The sequence below is a fragment of the Takifugu rubripes genome, chromosome 11 (genome assembly GCF_901000725.2).
Source record: "Takifugu rubripes chromosome 11, fTakRub1.2, whole genome shotgun sequence".
Taxonomy (NCBI): Eukaryota; Metazoa; Chordata; class Actinopteri; order Tetraodontiformes; family Tetraodontidae; genus Takifugu; species Takifugu rubripes.
The window spans coordinates 10,896,207-10,910,516 of NC_042295.1; the positions used below are offsets into that span (position 1 = coordinate 10,896,207).

Genomic DNA, 14,310 nt, shown 5'->3' on the forward strand with positions numbered 1-14,310 from the left:
GACATTTGTTTTATTATTATTTATTTTTTACAATTTTGATATAACGCGACTATTCGGAAGAACATCAATGAACACACAAGTCATAAAATGATGTTTTAAAAGAACTGAACCTCTTTATTTGGACTGTCAATGATCCGACGGATGCTGCATCTCAGACCACTCACACATTGAATGACAGTAGAAAAGGTAACCAAGGGATGTAAAGTGTTCAGAAAATATTAGAAAATGTCTGGGGGAAGTCATCGGGAGTAGAAATTGTACAAGACAAAGACATGCAAAGTAGCCTACAGCCAGCCTTGTGAATTTAATAACCAAACCTGCCACATCATTTGTTTTCAAATTGCTGTAAGATACAGGCTTTTTAACCTCCTATCAAGTGGATGGTCTGTATTAAAAAAAAACAAAAAAACACACACTCCCACTATAGAATTGATGAAGTGCATATCCCAACATATGTCATGCATCAGTGGAATGTAAACACAGAGTAAACATGATCCTTGGCCTGTCATTAGTGTTTGGTTTTCCCATAATCGCATCGTTTGTGGCTGAGAGGAGCTTTGTCAGTGCCTGCTGCACGCTCGGGACGCGTCTATCGTCAGCAATGCAGGCGGTCCAAAGCCAACCTGGGTTATGAAAAGGGGGGGGGAAGCCATTTGTAACATAACAGTCAGTAAAAATTTAAACTAAACGGTTAAAAATAGGGTCGCCGAGTCTTAAAGGACCTTCTTTCGGCCATGAGAGCGATGCTTTGGAGTAAGTCAGATCTATCCAAGAGCCTGCTCTGAAGAAATCAATGACTATCCCTGGTCCAAGCGCCACCCGACTGATCCCGTCCATCAGAACCTGTCCGTTCCGGTTCCACTAAGCCGGCTCAGGTGCGAGGAAGTCGTCAGTTCTTTAATGTGGTGCGCGCAGAGCATTCAAGACATCACATGACAGGAAGTGGGCTTTATCTCAGGTAGACGTAAACAGTGACATTTAGGCGATACGACATGCGTTACTTCTTCCGCTCTCAGTCTGTTGGTGACCATCGACCACCTTGTCCCCTACCTACAACAGTGCTGTATTAGTGGGGCAAAACATGCAGTTATAGAAAATAAGCATCAAAACAGAAACGGTATCTGTAAATAGCCACCTTTTACTAAACAGACCTCCCATGGCTCTGCTGAAAAATAATAATAATAGTGAATGATATCCCTGCCTCAAAATGCAACCAATAGTGATACAAAAGTTAAGACACCTACATGCACCTCTGCCGCCGCTCAACACTGAAACTACGGTAGGTTTTTTGTTCCGAGAAGACACAAACGGGAGGGCAAGGAAAACAACAAAACACGTTGGAGCACCATGATTCATTAAATCATCGCTTTGGCCGTGAGGAAGTAGGGCCGCCACGAGGCCGGGTGGTGGGGTGGGGTGGGGGGGCGTCGGAGCGTTTATGAGAAAGGTCGAGTCCTTTTCTGGAGCCAATCGTGAGGAGGCCGGAGGGCCCACGTTGCTTTCATTAGGCGTCTCCTCGCGCCCGACGCCAAACCTCGGCGAATCTCGCCCGGCCCTCGCGGGGCTTCCTTCGGCGCAAAATGAGATTCATCATCATTTACGTAGCGCGGCGTAAAATAAACGGAGGCGGGAGTAAATTCTCTGGAGCGCCGGCGAGTCGGGCGTCCTCCTGGAGCGAACCGCCTTCTCTTTGGCTTCGTAGACATTTAGATGAAGACAATCGCCTCTTTACGCCTCTGGACAGTTTGGTCTCTGCCCGTGGAACTTTAGTGCGTGCTGCCGCCAATCGCAGAGCGGCGGCAACTGTCAGGTTGGATTTGGTAAAAGTGCCGTATCGAGTGGTGCGGGGAAGGGCGCCGCGGCGGCCGGCCCGGCTCCGAGACGAGAGGGAAAGAAGAGCAGAACCCTTTAAATTGAGCACCAAATCCACCGTTTCTCTCAGATCACAGCAAACCTCTGCAAACCCCCGTGTCACAGTCCTGCAGGTGACACGCAGCCGTTTGCCTTCTCCTCTCCTCTTCGCTGGAATATAATAATCATCTGTATCTCACTTTTAATAAATTTAGTCGTATATAATAAAGTACAAAAATATTAGAGGACATATACATGTTTTTTTGTCATTTTGTAGTGACTGCTTGGCCTGACATCAAACATCCAAATATCTTTGTGTTGGGTGATGAAGAACTTAACAGGCCTTCGACTGAAGCGTTCGTTTCTCTTTCTCCGGCTCATATTGTCGATGTTCGATCTGTTCCATCTGAGGAGGAGAGCGGAAAGGAGGTTTCAGGTCAGCGGAGACACGCACGCCACGGAAGGCGGCGCGTTTCAGACCCTGCGGCCTTTCAGGAGATCCGACACTAACGAATCCAACGGGAATGTAGAAAAAAGGCAACAAGCTGCGTAAAAACGGGCTCCTGCAGCGGTGCTGCCTTTATTTCCTCACTGCTGAGGACACTCACCGCCTAAGGCATGCTCTGTCATGCTGAGGCACAGGGACTCCAGCGTAGGGTTGATTTCTGGGTCAGAACCTGGAACTTGGCATTCTACAGAAAAAGAAAAAAAACGTATTCAATCTCCTACAATTTGATTAAAAAAAAAAAAAAATCCTGCGGTTGATTAAACCACCAAACAAGCATCATAATCATCTTTAAATCTGGGTTCTGGCAGGAGACGCTGCCTTTAGCGACCAACCCACGCTTGGCTGTCACACACGCTGAACCCTCGCTAACGAGGAGGCGACGCAGCCGTCAAACACAGGAACTGTTTAAGTCCCACCAAACCAGCCCCCACCGGCGCTGTCGGGCACAAGAGGTGATCGTGCACGTCAACACGCTGCAGCTTCAGCCTCAGGTCCAATATTGGCTTCAGGTTATGAGCACGCGGATGTTGTTTTGAGGTCACACCTTCGAAATAGCGGCGAGCCGAAACTGAGGAGCTAACAGGCTAAGTTAGCATGGACCGCGCAGCACGGTAACTTCCAACAGCCACATTTCGGGCTATTGTTGCATGACCTTGTGAAGGTCTTTCAGACAGAACTGATTACGATGGAAACATTTATGCTGTATTATTCATGCTGCACGGAGGACGCTGAGTCTGAAACTAAAGATATCTGACGGCATAAATCAGCCTGATATATGTCCTCTGTCCTAGAACGACTACTGCAAACAGCAGCAGCATTCCAGATGAATCTGCAGGGCTACGAGTCCGGCCCACTGGAGAGGCTGCGGAAAATGCATGCATGTAGGGCAAGGTTGACTGGAGCACATCTGGGTTCTCCACATCTGAACAAACATCTGCCTGATTTCAATTCATTCACTTCTAACGTGTACAGAACCTGCTGTAGCGGATCGAGGCGGCGTATAAAGTCGTGGTGTGGATGAAAGATAGGCAGCGGAGGCTGAACCTCCTGTCACACCTTGTTGCTGGAACATGAGCATGGTTTGAGGGGACGTGTGCACGGGGAGGGAGTGGGTCCGCTGCACGGAGCTGCGACTCTGACTGGGCATGCTGTTACTGCCTCCAGGGTTGGCGAACCACAGGCTCTAGAAAAAGAAAGCGTTTTTTTTTAGCAAATGCCACTTAACCAGGGATAATCCCCTATTGGCTACTACATAGCCCAGCCTCTAGTGAGTCATTTTTAAACTGATGTCTGTAATAAAACTGCTTTTGTTTTAGAACAAATGGTTGTTTAAAGACAGCAGATAAAAGCGTCAATATCAGTTCCAGTGGGACCTCTACTTACGAACGTCTCTACATGCGGAATTTTCAGGTTACGACACGTCTCGATGGGAAAATATTTCCTCGTTATGAAAGAAATTTCAGGATACGAAAGGCAAAAATACGCTACCGCTGCTACTCAGTTTAGCGAACGCAAATGTGCTTGTAGCTGCTCTGCCATTGGCTATCGCCTAGCATCTTCCTGTCATCCCATTGGCTAGGAGGGACGTCAATATGTACAAGTTTGTGTGTATCCCAGCGTCGCCTTCGTAGTCTTCGGGATTTATTGTGGGTGTTCGAATGTTTGTTCATTAGATGGCGTTGTTACCATAAGTGTTAACGTTCGTTGCTAGTAATGACGGCTAATGTAAGATTAGCCTGTAATAGAGTTCATTTTGTTCCTGCAGAAGCCTTGCACTGAATTCCTACATTTATTGTGCGGTAACCTAATTGTAACATGAATTTGTTACATGTTTTGATGCATTTTTATGATTTATAAAAAAAATTATGTCCGAATTTTTGGGGGCTTGGAACGGATTAGGGCATTTACATGGAAAACGTGTCTCTACTTACGTAATTTTCAGGTTACGAAACAACTTCCGGAACCAATTAATTTGGTAAGTAGAGGTCCCACTGTACAATAGAAATATTCCAAACACTGACTTGTCGTCCCTGTCCTGCCATCACAGGACTGGTGAGCGTGTGGCGCGGAGACACTCCTCCGATTCCGCTGGGACTCACGAGACCGATGCGCCCGGCCGGGAGACCGCGGGGGGTCATGGGGAACTGCCTCTGACCCCGCCGCGCTAGGCCTCCGCTCACAGAACCCGCTGTGGGGAGGGAGTTGGACCCGTAAGTCCAGCTGGTGCATCGAACAAAAACAGAGGAACACTGTCAGAGCAATGACACGTGAAAGCGCTGCACCCTGAGAGACGCTCCCCGTCAAGACGAGAAAGTGTGGCGGCGCCGTTCTACCCTTTCTGGCGATAAACAGGCATGTCCAGCATTGCTTTCCGGGGGAACAGGCGGAGCAGTTTGAGGACCTGCTGCTTCCAGGAGACCAACCTTTTCTTGTGAGTCTCTGAGAAGGCCTGAAACAGACAGGAAGAACTCAGAGACACCCGGCGAGAGCTGATGAGACGCCTCTGGAGTTTGTGGTTTCATTTTTATACTTTTATATTTGTGGGAGGTTATTGGGAGGCAGAATATTCACCTCGTGGGTCAGACACTTCTCAATGAGCTGAAGGTAACAGTTGATGTTCTCCTCATCTGGCCGCGACACCAACAGCTGAGTGCAGACTGAAAGAAGACTTACGCGTGTTAATCCTGCCACATCACACATCTGGAAGAGGTTACGTCATTAATAACTGTTGGGTTTTTTTTAAATGTACTTTAGCTTGTCAGGTGTAAAACTGTCTATTCATGAGTCTAGAAGGAAGCTGCCACCTTTCCCCATGACCCGGGTGAACTGCCCGGCTATGTCCTCCTCTGAGATGGGTGTGGCCGAAGAGTCTCCATCACAGGGAGGTGGGGTTTGGGGTTGGAAGCCCTCTGAGGCTGGCTCCTTATCCGCTCCCGTTTTTGTAACTTCTAAAGAGGAGGGCGCCGACTCTTGACTGGCGCTCGGGTCTGGGGCGTTCTGTCCTGCACTGGGGGGGGGTAAAGGCCTTGATGGGTGTGATGATGATCTGCTGGAGCTCTTGAAGGGCATTTCTTAGGTTTCCCCCTTCCAAAATATCCTGACAGGAAATGAGAACATGAGTCTGGGAGAGATGTGCTGCGAGGTTTCAGCCTACAAAAAAAACCCACGGCTGAGTCGCCTAATGGGGCCGCTGAAGCGAGTTAGACGTAAACAGCTAAACGAGCCCCATTAGCTGCCCGTCATCATCTCTGCTGTGTACAGCAGCTATCGAATGCTACAGAATTAGCGCCAGTCAGCAGTTTGGCAACAAACAAGCAAATTATCACCTGTCGGGGCTGTAAAAATATAGTCAACAATTAAAATATTTCCTAGCATTTGCTTTAACATGTGTTCAGTTTTCCAACCAGATGACTGTTGTGATTAAAAGACTTTTAAACTGTCTAATAATTCCCGTCTACCTGTTTCCATGCCAACCAGCACAATAGCTGTTGCTACAAAGACGGTGTCGAGCTGCCATCGACAAGGTCATACGTGGAATTGAAAATGAGTTTAGCCACCTTTTCTAGAGACTTGAGCACACTCGGCCTCTCTCGCAGCTTCTGGATGCTCAAGGCGATCTTGTGCCGCGCTCCTTTCGTGACGTTCTAAAAGGAAAGTAGGCGGGATCAAGCAGTGAAGCAAACGTCCCTGCCGCATGAAAGCCGCGGGCCGGTGTGACCCAACGCATCGCTGACAGGTGAGAAATGACAGCTATGACAACGTCTGCAGCAGAAGTTCAGAAACCTGCGACTCCAGGTGCTGCTCTGTGAGGATCATCATCTCCTCGTAGGTCATCTGGGAGAAAAGCAACGCGTACTTATGAAGCCGGAGACTTTTCAGCCAAGCGGGAACATCTAGGATAGAAACGCAGGTGTTAACGCGTGCGTTGCAACAAAGCTGCGTCCGGCGCCAAATATCAGGGCAAGCTCCCGGTTCGCTCAGGCGATGACCCCTGACCTTTCATGCCACTGCCGTCCTCCTGGAATGTGTTGCGGGCGGAGCCATGTTCCTCCGTCTGCTCGCTGCCCGACGACGCGATGCTGCTCTGGGGGGAAAGAGGCGCGTGATCCGTTGAGGCGAAGTTCTGCCGGCTTCCCCCGTCGTCCTGGCTGCCCCAGTCGGAGCCGCACGCTTGAAGACCGGAGGGAATTGTGGACTTCTTCACGGGGCTGGGCTGCATCTGCCCACCCAGACCTGAAGGAAAATAGCAGACTTTTAAGGACTGTACGCAAAAAGCCAAACTACTTCCTGTCTGCGGCGAAGGTTACCTGCGTTATTGCTGTTGATCGGGGACGACATTCCGCCGAGGAACGTCATGTGTCCGTTCTGGCCAACTGGAGACGTGCGGGATTTTTCATTCCAGGCATTTCCAGGATCCAGGGCCTCTGCAGAAGTGTGCCATTCGTCCGAACCCTGGTGCGGGTGGTAGGGGCTCGAGGGGGCCCGGGGGGCGTAGCCGCCAGACAGGTGATCTTCCAGGTGGCTCAGCCACATGGCCAGAGAGGTGCGGTCGTCTAGTGTGGTGGCGGGGTGGATGAGGGCGTAGGACAGCAGCTGCCTGCTTTCCTCCACAAACAGGCTACTGTCGATGGTGTGACTCAACACTTTCTGGAGCAGCTTCATGTACTCGCATTTGGCTTCGCTGTTGCGGGGCTGCAGCAGAGGCAGGTGGGACAGGAGCAGAGACACAACTTTCTCCTTCGGCTCCTGGTGCCACTGGCTGACGATTGCTGAGGAGAGGGAGGAGAGGGAGGACGTATCCATTCGTAAATAAATATCCCGAGCAGTGTTTGACGGCCGTGAATATTCAATAATACTTGAATCTACCTGCATTGTTGGCCTCGGCTTCTAGGATGTGGATCTCTGTGCAGTCTGCCAGCCAATGTTCCAGGCAGATGTGCAAGAAGCGAGCCTGGGTGCGGGAGACCCTCTTCAAGAGGGACAACAGCGCCACCGTCTGCTCGCACTCATTCCAGCCCTTAAACCAGTCTGTGAGGACGCCCACCTGGTCTCTGAACATCATGGCGCGCCTCCTCGGGAAGGAGAACAATAATGTCTTGGATGCGGAGGAGGTGGTGCTGCTAAGACTGCTCTTTTAGGCAGAGACGAGGTCAGTCATGCCCCCCCACAACAACCGGTCTGGTTTCCTGACTGTCCTGAGATCCTCTCAGACTGGAGCAGGGGCCCCTCACATGGTTCACAGGGAGATGGAAGTGCAAACAGGAGTGCCGTTTTGGTTGTCAGGAAGATGTCTTGTGAAGTGATGTTGAGAGCTTGTCAATACCAGTGGCTAACGACACAAACAGGCTTTAGACCGTTTGACATGATCAGGGTCCCATCATGTGTATCCTAGTAAGAGAAACACCGAAACAGATAAAAGAATTCAAAAACGTTTCCAAGTATAAGAAGATATGCAAATAGCAGCTCTGACAAGTACCGTGCACGTGGAGTTTCAGTGCTAGCATAGTGTATTGTGAATATTAAATCAAAGTCCATATATGGTCTGGACGTTCCTGAAAAACCTGCACTGCAAACACACCTTACATTCATATTTGAAGTCAAACCAGCAATCCAAATCACAGAGGCTTCACCTTACACATGTTACTTGAATCATTAGCAGCAGTCATTACAGCACAACTTATTTACAAAAGGAAAGTTTATTTATATAGAACTGTTCAGACACAAGGCAAGTCATAGCGCTTCCACTAGCCAAAATATGGAACACAATCATTCTGCAACACATGCAGCAAGAAGCAGGGTTGGGTGGGGGAAGCACACATTTAGCTGCAAACGAGTTTGGTTCTCTGGGTTTTTGCTTCCAAAACAGAACCCAGCAAACAGGAAAATAACCACGTGACCAAAGCAACCGGGGCCTCTCAGAGGTCGCCAACAACCTGTCACAATTTTGGATGGAATCCTCTCAACTGACTGCTTTGGAAGGTCCAACACAACGATATGACAGTTTCAAAAAATGCCTGTCTCGTCCAGGAGTCACATTTAATCCAATCATACGAATGCGCCCACAAGGGTTTTCCCATTAAATGTCGCAATTCTTGCCCTGCGAAACGATCAACCATTTTAACACTGTTGCTTAACAGTTATTCACAAAGCTTTAGGTCGCTTCATTTACCAAGTCCCTGTTTTTGCTTAGTTGGCGACAAGGGGCTCTGGATTTCTATTCTTTTCATGAACCCAGCTGAACTGCCGCTTCGTACTTCACGGTGCGGCCAAGGAGGACAAACCCCAGTTTAGGTCGCAGGGTGTAGCCTAGTGAACAGCTAGCTACAGGGATAGTAAGTCAAATATAGTGTTTGGATGTGCTGTTTACCTTTTCCAGTTGCAAGTAGTTAGCTAGATGTGCTATAATGCTAATGCACGGAAGCTCGACGGTAGGGTAGGACTGGCTAGCAGAACTGCTAGCGCTAGCTTCTTAGGTAGCAAGTTTCGCTAATAGATGCAATAACGTTAGCTTAGCTGAGAGAAGCGTAGATTCCGATCCCATACGAAATATTCCTTAAGGCCATTCCCGTTCAGCGGCAAGACCATGTGGTTCCAAACAAGCCATATTTAGGAACGTATGTACAAAATGTTTATTGCAAATGCAGAAAATAACGTGTACGCCTGGAGAAATCTACTTCGATTTTGAGTTGACGTAAGACGTGCATGCGACGTCATACGCAAACGCTGTACGTCACCTGGCCCCGCCCACTATCTGAAAAATAATACAATCGCTTCTAAAAGACATCGTCGTGAAGAGGTTAGCTTTTGCAATATTACACATTTGTGCTAATTTGAAGTCTTCTAAGTAATTTTTCTCTCATTCTGTTCCTCATGCATGTCAAGTTGCACTAAACTAACAATGGTAATTGTTTAAACTTTCATATATTTAATGTAAAGGTGTTTAAATGAACTGTTCAGCTTGACTGATAATTATGTTCTATATAGCACCTCTTTGGGAAGGTGTTATTGTGACATTTATAAACTAATTTTTAACTGAATTTGTTCATCCTCACTACAATTAAATTTGTTCTCATTAAATCTGATAGGAGCTCAGAAGGTTTTCTCTCGGAGTCATTATAAGCTGCTGTCGATGGGAAGGAGATCAGAAGCAACTGTGTAAATGTGACAGGTTGAGACAAGCTGTAGAGGAATTCTTCGCAGGAAGACAAAGAATATTTCCCTTCTTTTGGGAATGCCAGCCTCCTTGATTTATGGCTTTCCGGTGCATTTCTGTCTAGTTGACACTCATTTTTAATCATGCATGTGGCTCGTGGATTGAAACCATGAAGCAAATCCTTGTGAATGTCATCTGTGTTGATATTGAATTATTTTCTATTTAAAAGCCAAACTCGGCATTTATTTTAGGCTTTTGGGTTTAAACCACTAAACTGTAGATATGGTAAAGTAAAGAAAGCAGGCAGTAACGACTGATGTTTTATTACCTGTTTAAAGCAGTAACATAGGCGTCAAAAGAGAATAAAGTGGCATTTTGTAATTAATGTCACAGACAATAACAGACTACTGTACATAAGACGACTAAGGTTCAATCCACGATTAAAACAGTTTAGAAAGGAGTTGTCCTTGTTCCAGAAACAAAGGTCATTCTCTGATTTCGCAACAACAGGCCCAGACTGAGCTGATGTCGGGGGTCGGGGGTCAGGGTCAGAGCCCCGCTGCGGTGGTATGAAGACAAACCTACACCAAAGCTTAATGGTCATTTTGTCCTCGCAACAAATCTTATTCACTGTCACTTGCGTCGCTGGAGTCCGACGCCCTCTCGCTGCCGCTTCCACTCTGACCCCTCTCCGAGTGCCCGCTGCTGCGGTCGCTGTGCGCCGGGGAGGCGCTGCGGCTCCTGCTGCCTCCTCTGTTCCCGCCTTCGTCCTCGCTTCCGCTGCCCTCCTCCCCGCTGCTTCTGCCCGAGTTCTTCTGCTCGTTGTCGCTGTCGTCGTCATCGTCGTCGCTTCCGAAGATCTCGTCTCGCATTTCTCTGGTCCGCTCCTCGCCGCTCTCGCTCCCGCTGCCACTCGCCTTCCGCCTGCGCTTCCCTCGGTCCTCGTCGTCCTCTTCCCTCTGTTCCCGATCTTCGTCTTCCCTCTCCGATTCACTGCCGGAGTTTTCTGCTTCGCTGCCGCTGCCCTTCTCCTCATCGTCGCCTGAAACGCCAAAAAAGCTTTTACAGGTGCACTCCAAAACTTTACAAGCTTAAAAGGAATATTGGGAAAAAAATGAAGGAAGGTTAAAAATCTAACCAGATTCCTGGATGTCTTTATCCATATCTTCCTCTTCGTCTTCTGGCTCGTGGTTCTCCAGCTGAGCTTTACGGGCTTCCTAATAAACACAACAGGAGCAAAACGGTCAGCAGGGCACCAGTATAAATCCTCAATAACGAGGATGTACGCCATCAGAACAGTTGGCTGTAACAGGAAATACTCCGTGACGTATCCGTTGCACTCACCTGGGCCTCCAGCTCCTTCTCGTTCATGTCTCTGTGTTTACACACCAGCACGGCGTTTGTGGTCGACTGGGTTCCAGCCTTGGCTCTTCTCTTGCTCAGACGCACTCTGAAGGAAACAAGAACAGGTGTCACGCGGGACGCCGCAGCTGCGTTAGCTCCTTCTCTCTTCATGGTCTCACCTCGTCTCGAGCTCATTGTAGTAAACGCCATCTCCATCTCTAAAGATGAAGAAGTAGTTCTCCTCATAACCCTTGCTGGCTTTGTTCTTCACGTTCCAGTTGTACTCTCTTGCGATCTTGTAATCGTACCTAAGTCACAACAATAAAACTCAATAACCCCTCCATGGGTAAACAAGCTAAACAATGCAGCAGGGTCTCTGCTGAATTTAGCAAAAGCCTTAATTACAGATCTTCAGGCATGTAATCCATCCCCTCCTCAAAGTCTCTCTTGCGCTTGCGAAGTGTGTCTTCATTCGGCAGGAAATAAGCCACGAACTGGTTTCCTTCCTCATCCATCATTCCTCTGTAAAGAACAGATGTGTTAATAGTATTTATGCAGCCGGCTGTGCTTTGATACAACTGCACACGACAGACACCTGATCATGGCCTGAGACATCATTTCCACTCCTGCTGGTGCCGATATGTCCTTGGGTGCAGGGTCAGAGTCAAAAATGACTTGAGCACATGGATTGATCCACATCTGGTTAAGAAGGGAGGTGATATGAAAGAAGAGTGAAATGAAAAGCAGTACCATAATTAGACATTTCAAAGTTAACAGTTTTTAACCGCACATCCACATTTATTATGCGAGTTTTTCCTGCTAAATAATTTGCAGAAACCCTAAAAAAGTCGGACTGAAATAATAGTTTACCTTAAAGTCAGGGAACACGGGTAACACCTCCACTGGTGTGACACGGGGTTTACTGTAGTGCTGCGTGATCTGGAGATAAGATTGGAGATTTTTATGTTCTTATGCTTTTTTTTTTAATGTCTTATCCTTATTTTACTTGATACTTTTACTGTTTTACTCCCTCAGTTCTGAGTTTTTCAGTTTTTAGCTTTTACACCTTTTATCCCATTTACTGTTTTAGTCCTTCAGTTTTTAGCTCCAGTGTTTCCTCATGGGGGCCTGCCAGGCTGGGAGATGTTTCCGGTCTACTGCTGGGGGTGCTGTCCCGTGGACGGCTCTGGCCTGGGTGGTTAGGGGGCTCTGTGCCTTGGTGAGGAGCCTCCGGTCTGTCTGGGTGGTCTTTGTGGCGGTACCACCTGTGGTCACGGACCGTGACCTCCCTCAGCCTGAGGGCCCCCAAAGGTGGCGTCTCCTTCGCCTCAGGTCTCGGTGCCCAGCCATGTCTCAGCTTGTTTGTGTGTGTGTATGCATGTGTATCTGTGTGTGTGTCCTTTTTCTTGATTCTCTTGTTTCTCTTTGTTGTTATTATCCTTTGTGAGGCACTTTGTGCTACCCAGTGTATGAAAAGTGCCATATAAATAAAGATTGAATTGAATTGAATTGAATAAGGGAAGGCTCACTTTTCAACTGGCTAACAAATGTTACATTTGCATTTGGGTTCATGTGTGGATTTGCATCTGCCATCTGACCATTTTAGACAGCCAAAGCAGCAAAGGACGCTGAGGTCAACGGTCAACTCGTAACGCATATTCACCGATTTCTGAGCATCCTCAAACGTCTTCTCGATCGCAGAGATCTGACTGTCTCTGTCCTTGTAGATTTCTTCTTCTGTGAATTGCTGTTTGACGGACACACCAATCCTAAAAACAACAAATATCTAAATTGCATTGTGGTTTACTAAACAACACATTTGTAGATTATTCTTAGCTGCAGTAACTTACTTGACTTCCACTTTCTCATTGGAAACACCATATCTGTTAAACTCAGTTGAAATATATTCTGTCTTTCTCATCCACGGGACCACTTTGGCATGCTGCTGGGATCTTAAAAAGATAAAGAAAACTTTACATGAAACTCCATATCAAGCCATAATCACGTAAAACTGACAAGGTGGTAGTCCTACCTCTTTGAACTGGAGGGGGCCTGGATGTCTTCTTCCAACAGCTTTTCATCAGCGGGATCCAGCAGCACTGAAAAAGATTAATTACACCAATGCTTACAATGCTAAATGGTGCTTCACTAAATTTATTTCGTTTAGGCACAGTTTGCTTTAAAAGACAGTTAAAGTTCTTCAGGCAATACAAGCATCTGTATAATGAGAAGGGGTCTACGCTTTTTAGAACAACCTTGGGATAAAAAAAAAAAAAAAACCCTGTCCCGACTGTTGAACGGCAGTGAAATGACAGCTGGAGCTGGTGAAACTTCACTTACCATTGGGGTCTATTCGATAGGTGTCTGGGTTGATGAGATCAATCGTGACCCCGAGGTCTGGCTCACTTAAAAGGTCATGCTTGTGCTGCTTCTCCAGAGAAGTGGCTTTATACTGAACAAACCTGCAAGCATGATGATGGCATTTTAAAGTCAAGCTTTGTGCACGTTTGTTCTACTATGTTTTCTGCAGAAGCCTGAGCGTTACCTGTGCTGGTCAAACGGGTAGGTGATAAACTTCGGATCAAAAGGGATGTCAGGGAGGCTGTTGCAGTACTTCACACGACACACCACCCCTGACCTGGACACACACACAGTACATACATGATTTGTGAAACCAGACATGCCTTAATACTAATAAAAACACCGCATCAATTACTTTACACAGTAGTTAATGGATGCATGCATCATGGTGATAACTCTACTTACCTTTCTGGGATAGTTCTATGTGAAGTTGGTCTACTGAAAGGCAAAACAAAATCCTCCTCAGCTATGAGGTAACTCACAATTTACATTAGAAAATCTAAATTGGATCCACCTGCTTTGCTTTTCCTAAGTACGTTACTTTTCATTAAACAGAAAAATTAGCTCTGCTTCATGAAGCAAAACAAAGTTAATTAATTAATATAATACACGCTAGTTTGCGTAGCGAGCTAACATGCATAGCCAGCTAACATTGCACATAGTTGACCTGACCGATCTAATCGCAAGGTTGATTATCTTGGCTGCTATTGTGGTTTTAAACTAAAAATATTGCGACAATGTGTCCAAAGAAGACAATAATTCAAGTTCATAAACCAGAAAAACAACTAACGTTACCTGTGACCCTCTTCACGCTGGGCTTGTGTCTGAATCGTTGGAGCCATATTTATGGCAGGAAAATCAAAATTAATAGAAATTTAGTCGGAAAAACTGCATCAAATCGAATAAAGCAAACTTTTTGCTTAAAATAAAGCTACATGGAGTAATTCATTTTAACGTCAACTAGAATACGATGGAAGTTATTTTTAACCCGGTAGTATGTGTCTACGACCCGGAAGTGAATCAACAATTACTATTCCCGTATTTTACTCACGAGCGACGTCTACAGGATTGGCAAATAAATTACCAACCAATG

The 14,310-nt window shown here is 46.9% G+C and overlaps 2 protein-coding genes across 3 annotated transcripts; both read right to left on the bottom strand.

The window, feature by feature from the left end:
- Positions 1–88: 88 nt before the first annotated feature.
- Positions 89–9,060, bottom strand: samd4b (sterile alpha motif domain containing 4B). Its single transcript, XM_003968514.3, is given in 14 exon segments — positions 89–2,257; positions 2,460–2,543; positions 3,416–3,542; positions 4,381–4,579; positions 4,693–4,808; positions 4,931–5,016; positions 5,164–5,375; positions 5,377–5,456; positions 5,917–6,003; positions 6,143–6,252; positions 6,356–6,592; positions 6,667–7,128; positions 7,226–7,747; positions 8,727–9,060. Coding segments are annotated over 13 exon segments (2,025 nt in total). The 5' UTR covers positions 7,422–7,747; positions 8,727–9,060; the 3' UTR covers positions 89–2,228.
- A 758-nt stretch (positions 9,061–9,818) lies between these two features.
- paf1 (PAF1 homolog, Paf1/RNA polymerase II complex component) lies at positions 9,819–14,233 on the bottom strand. Of its 2 annotated transcripts, none has more exons than XM_003968513.3 (14): positions 14,013–14,233; positions 13,623–13,652; positions 13,402–13,494; positions 13,197–13,318; positions 12,889–12,955; positions 12,707–12,808; positions 12,520–12,625; positions 11,727–11,795; positions 11,452–11,555; positions 11,262–11,378; positions 11,036–11,164; positions 10,857–10,962; positions 10,651–10,729; positions 9,819–10,554 (listed from the first exon to the last, which is right to left on the bottom strand). In XM_003968513.3, exons 1-14 carry the CDS (start codon positions 14,057–14,059, stop codon positions 10,136–10,138), a joined length of 1,590 nt encoding a protein of 529 aa, XP_003968562.1. In that variant the 5' UTR covers positions 14,060–14,233; the 3' UTR covers positions 9,819–10,135. The 2 variants fall into 2 exon arrangements, with proteins under 2 accessions (XP_003968562.1, XP_011606829.1); XM_011608527.2 differs by having other exon boundaries at positions 13,623–13,655.
- Positions 14,234–14,310: the final 77 nt, after the last annotated feature.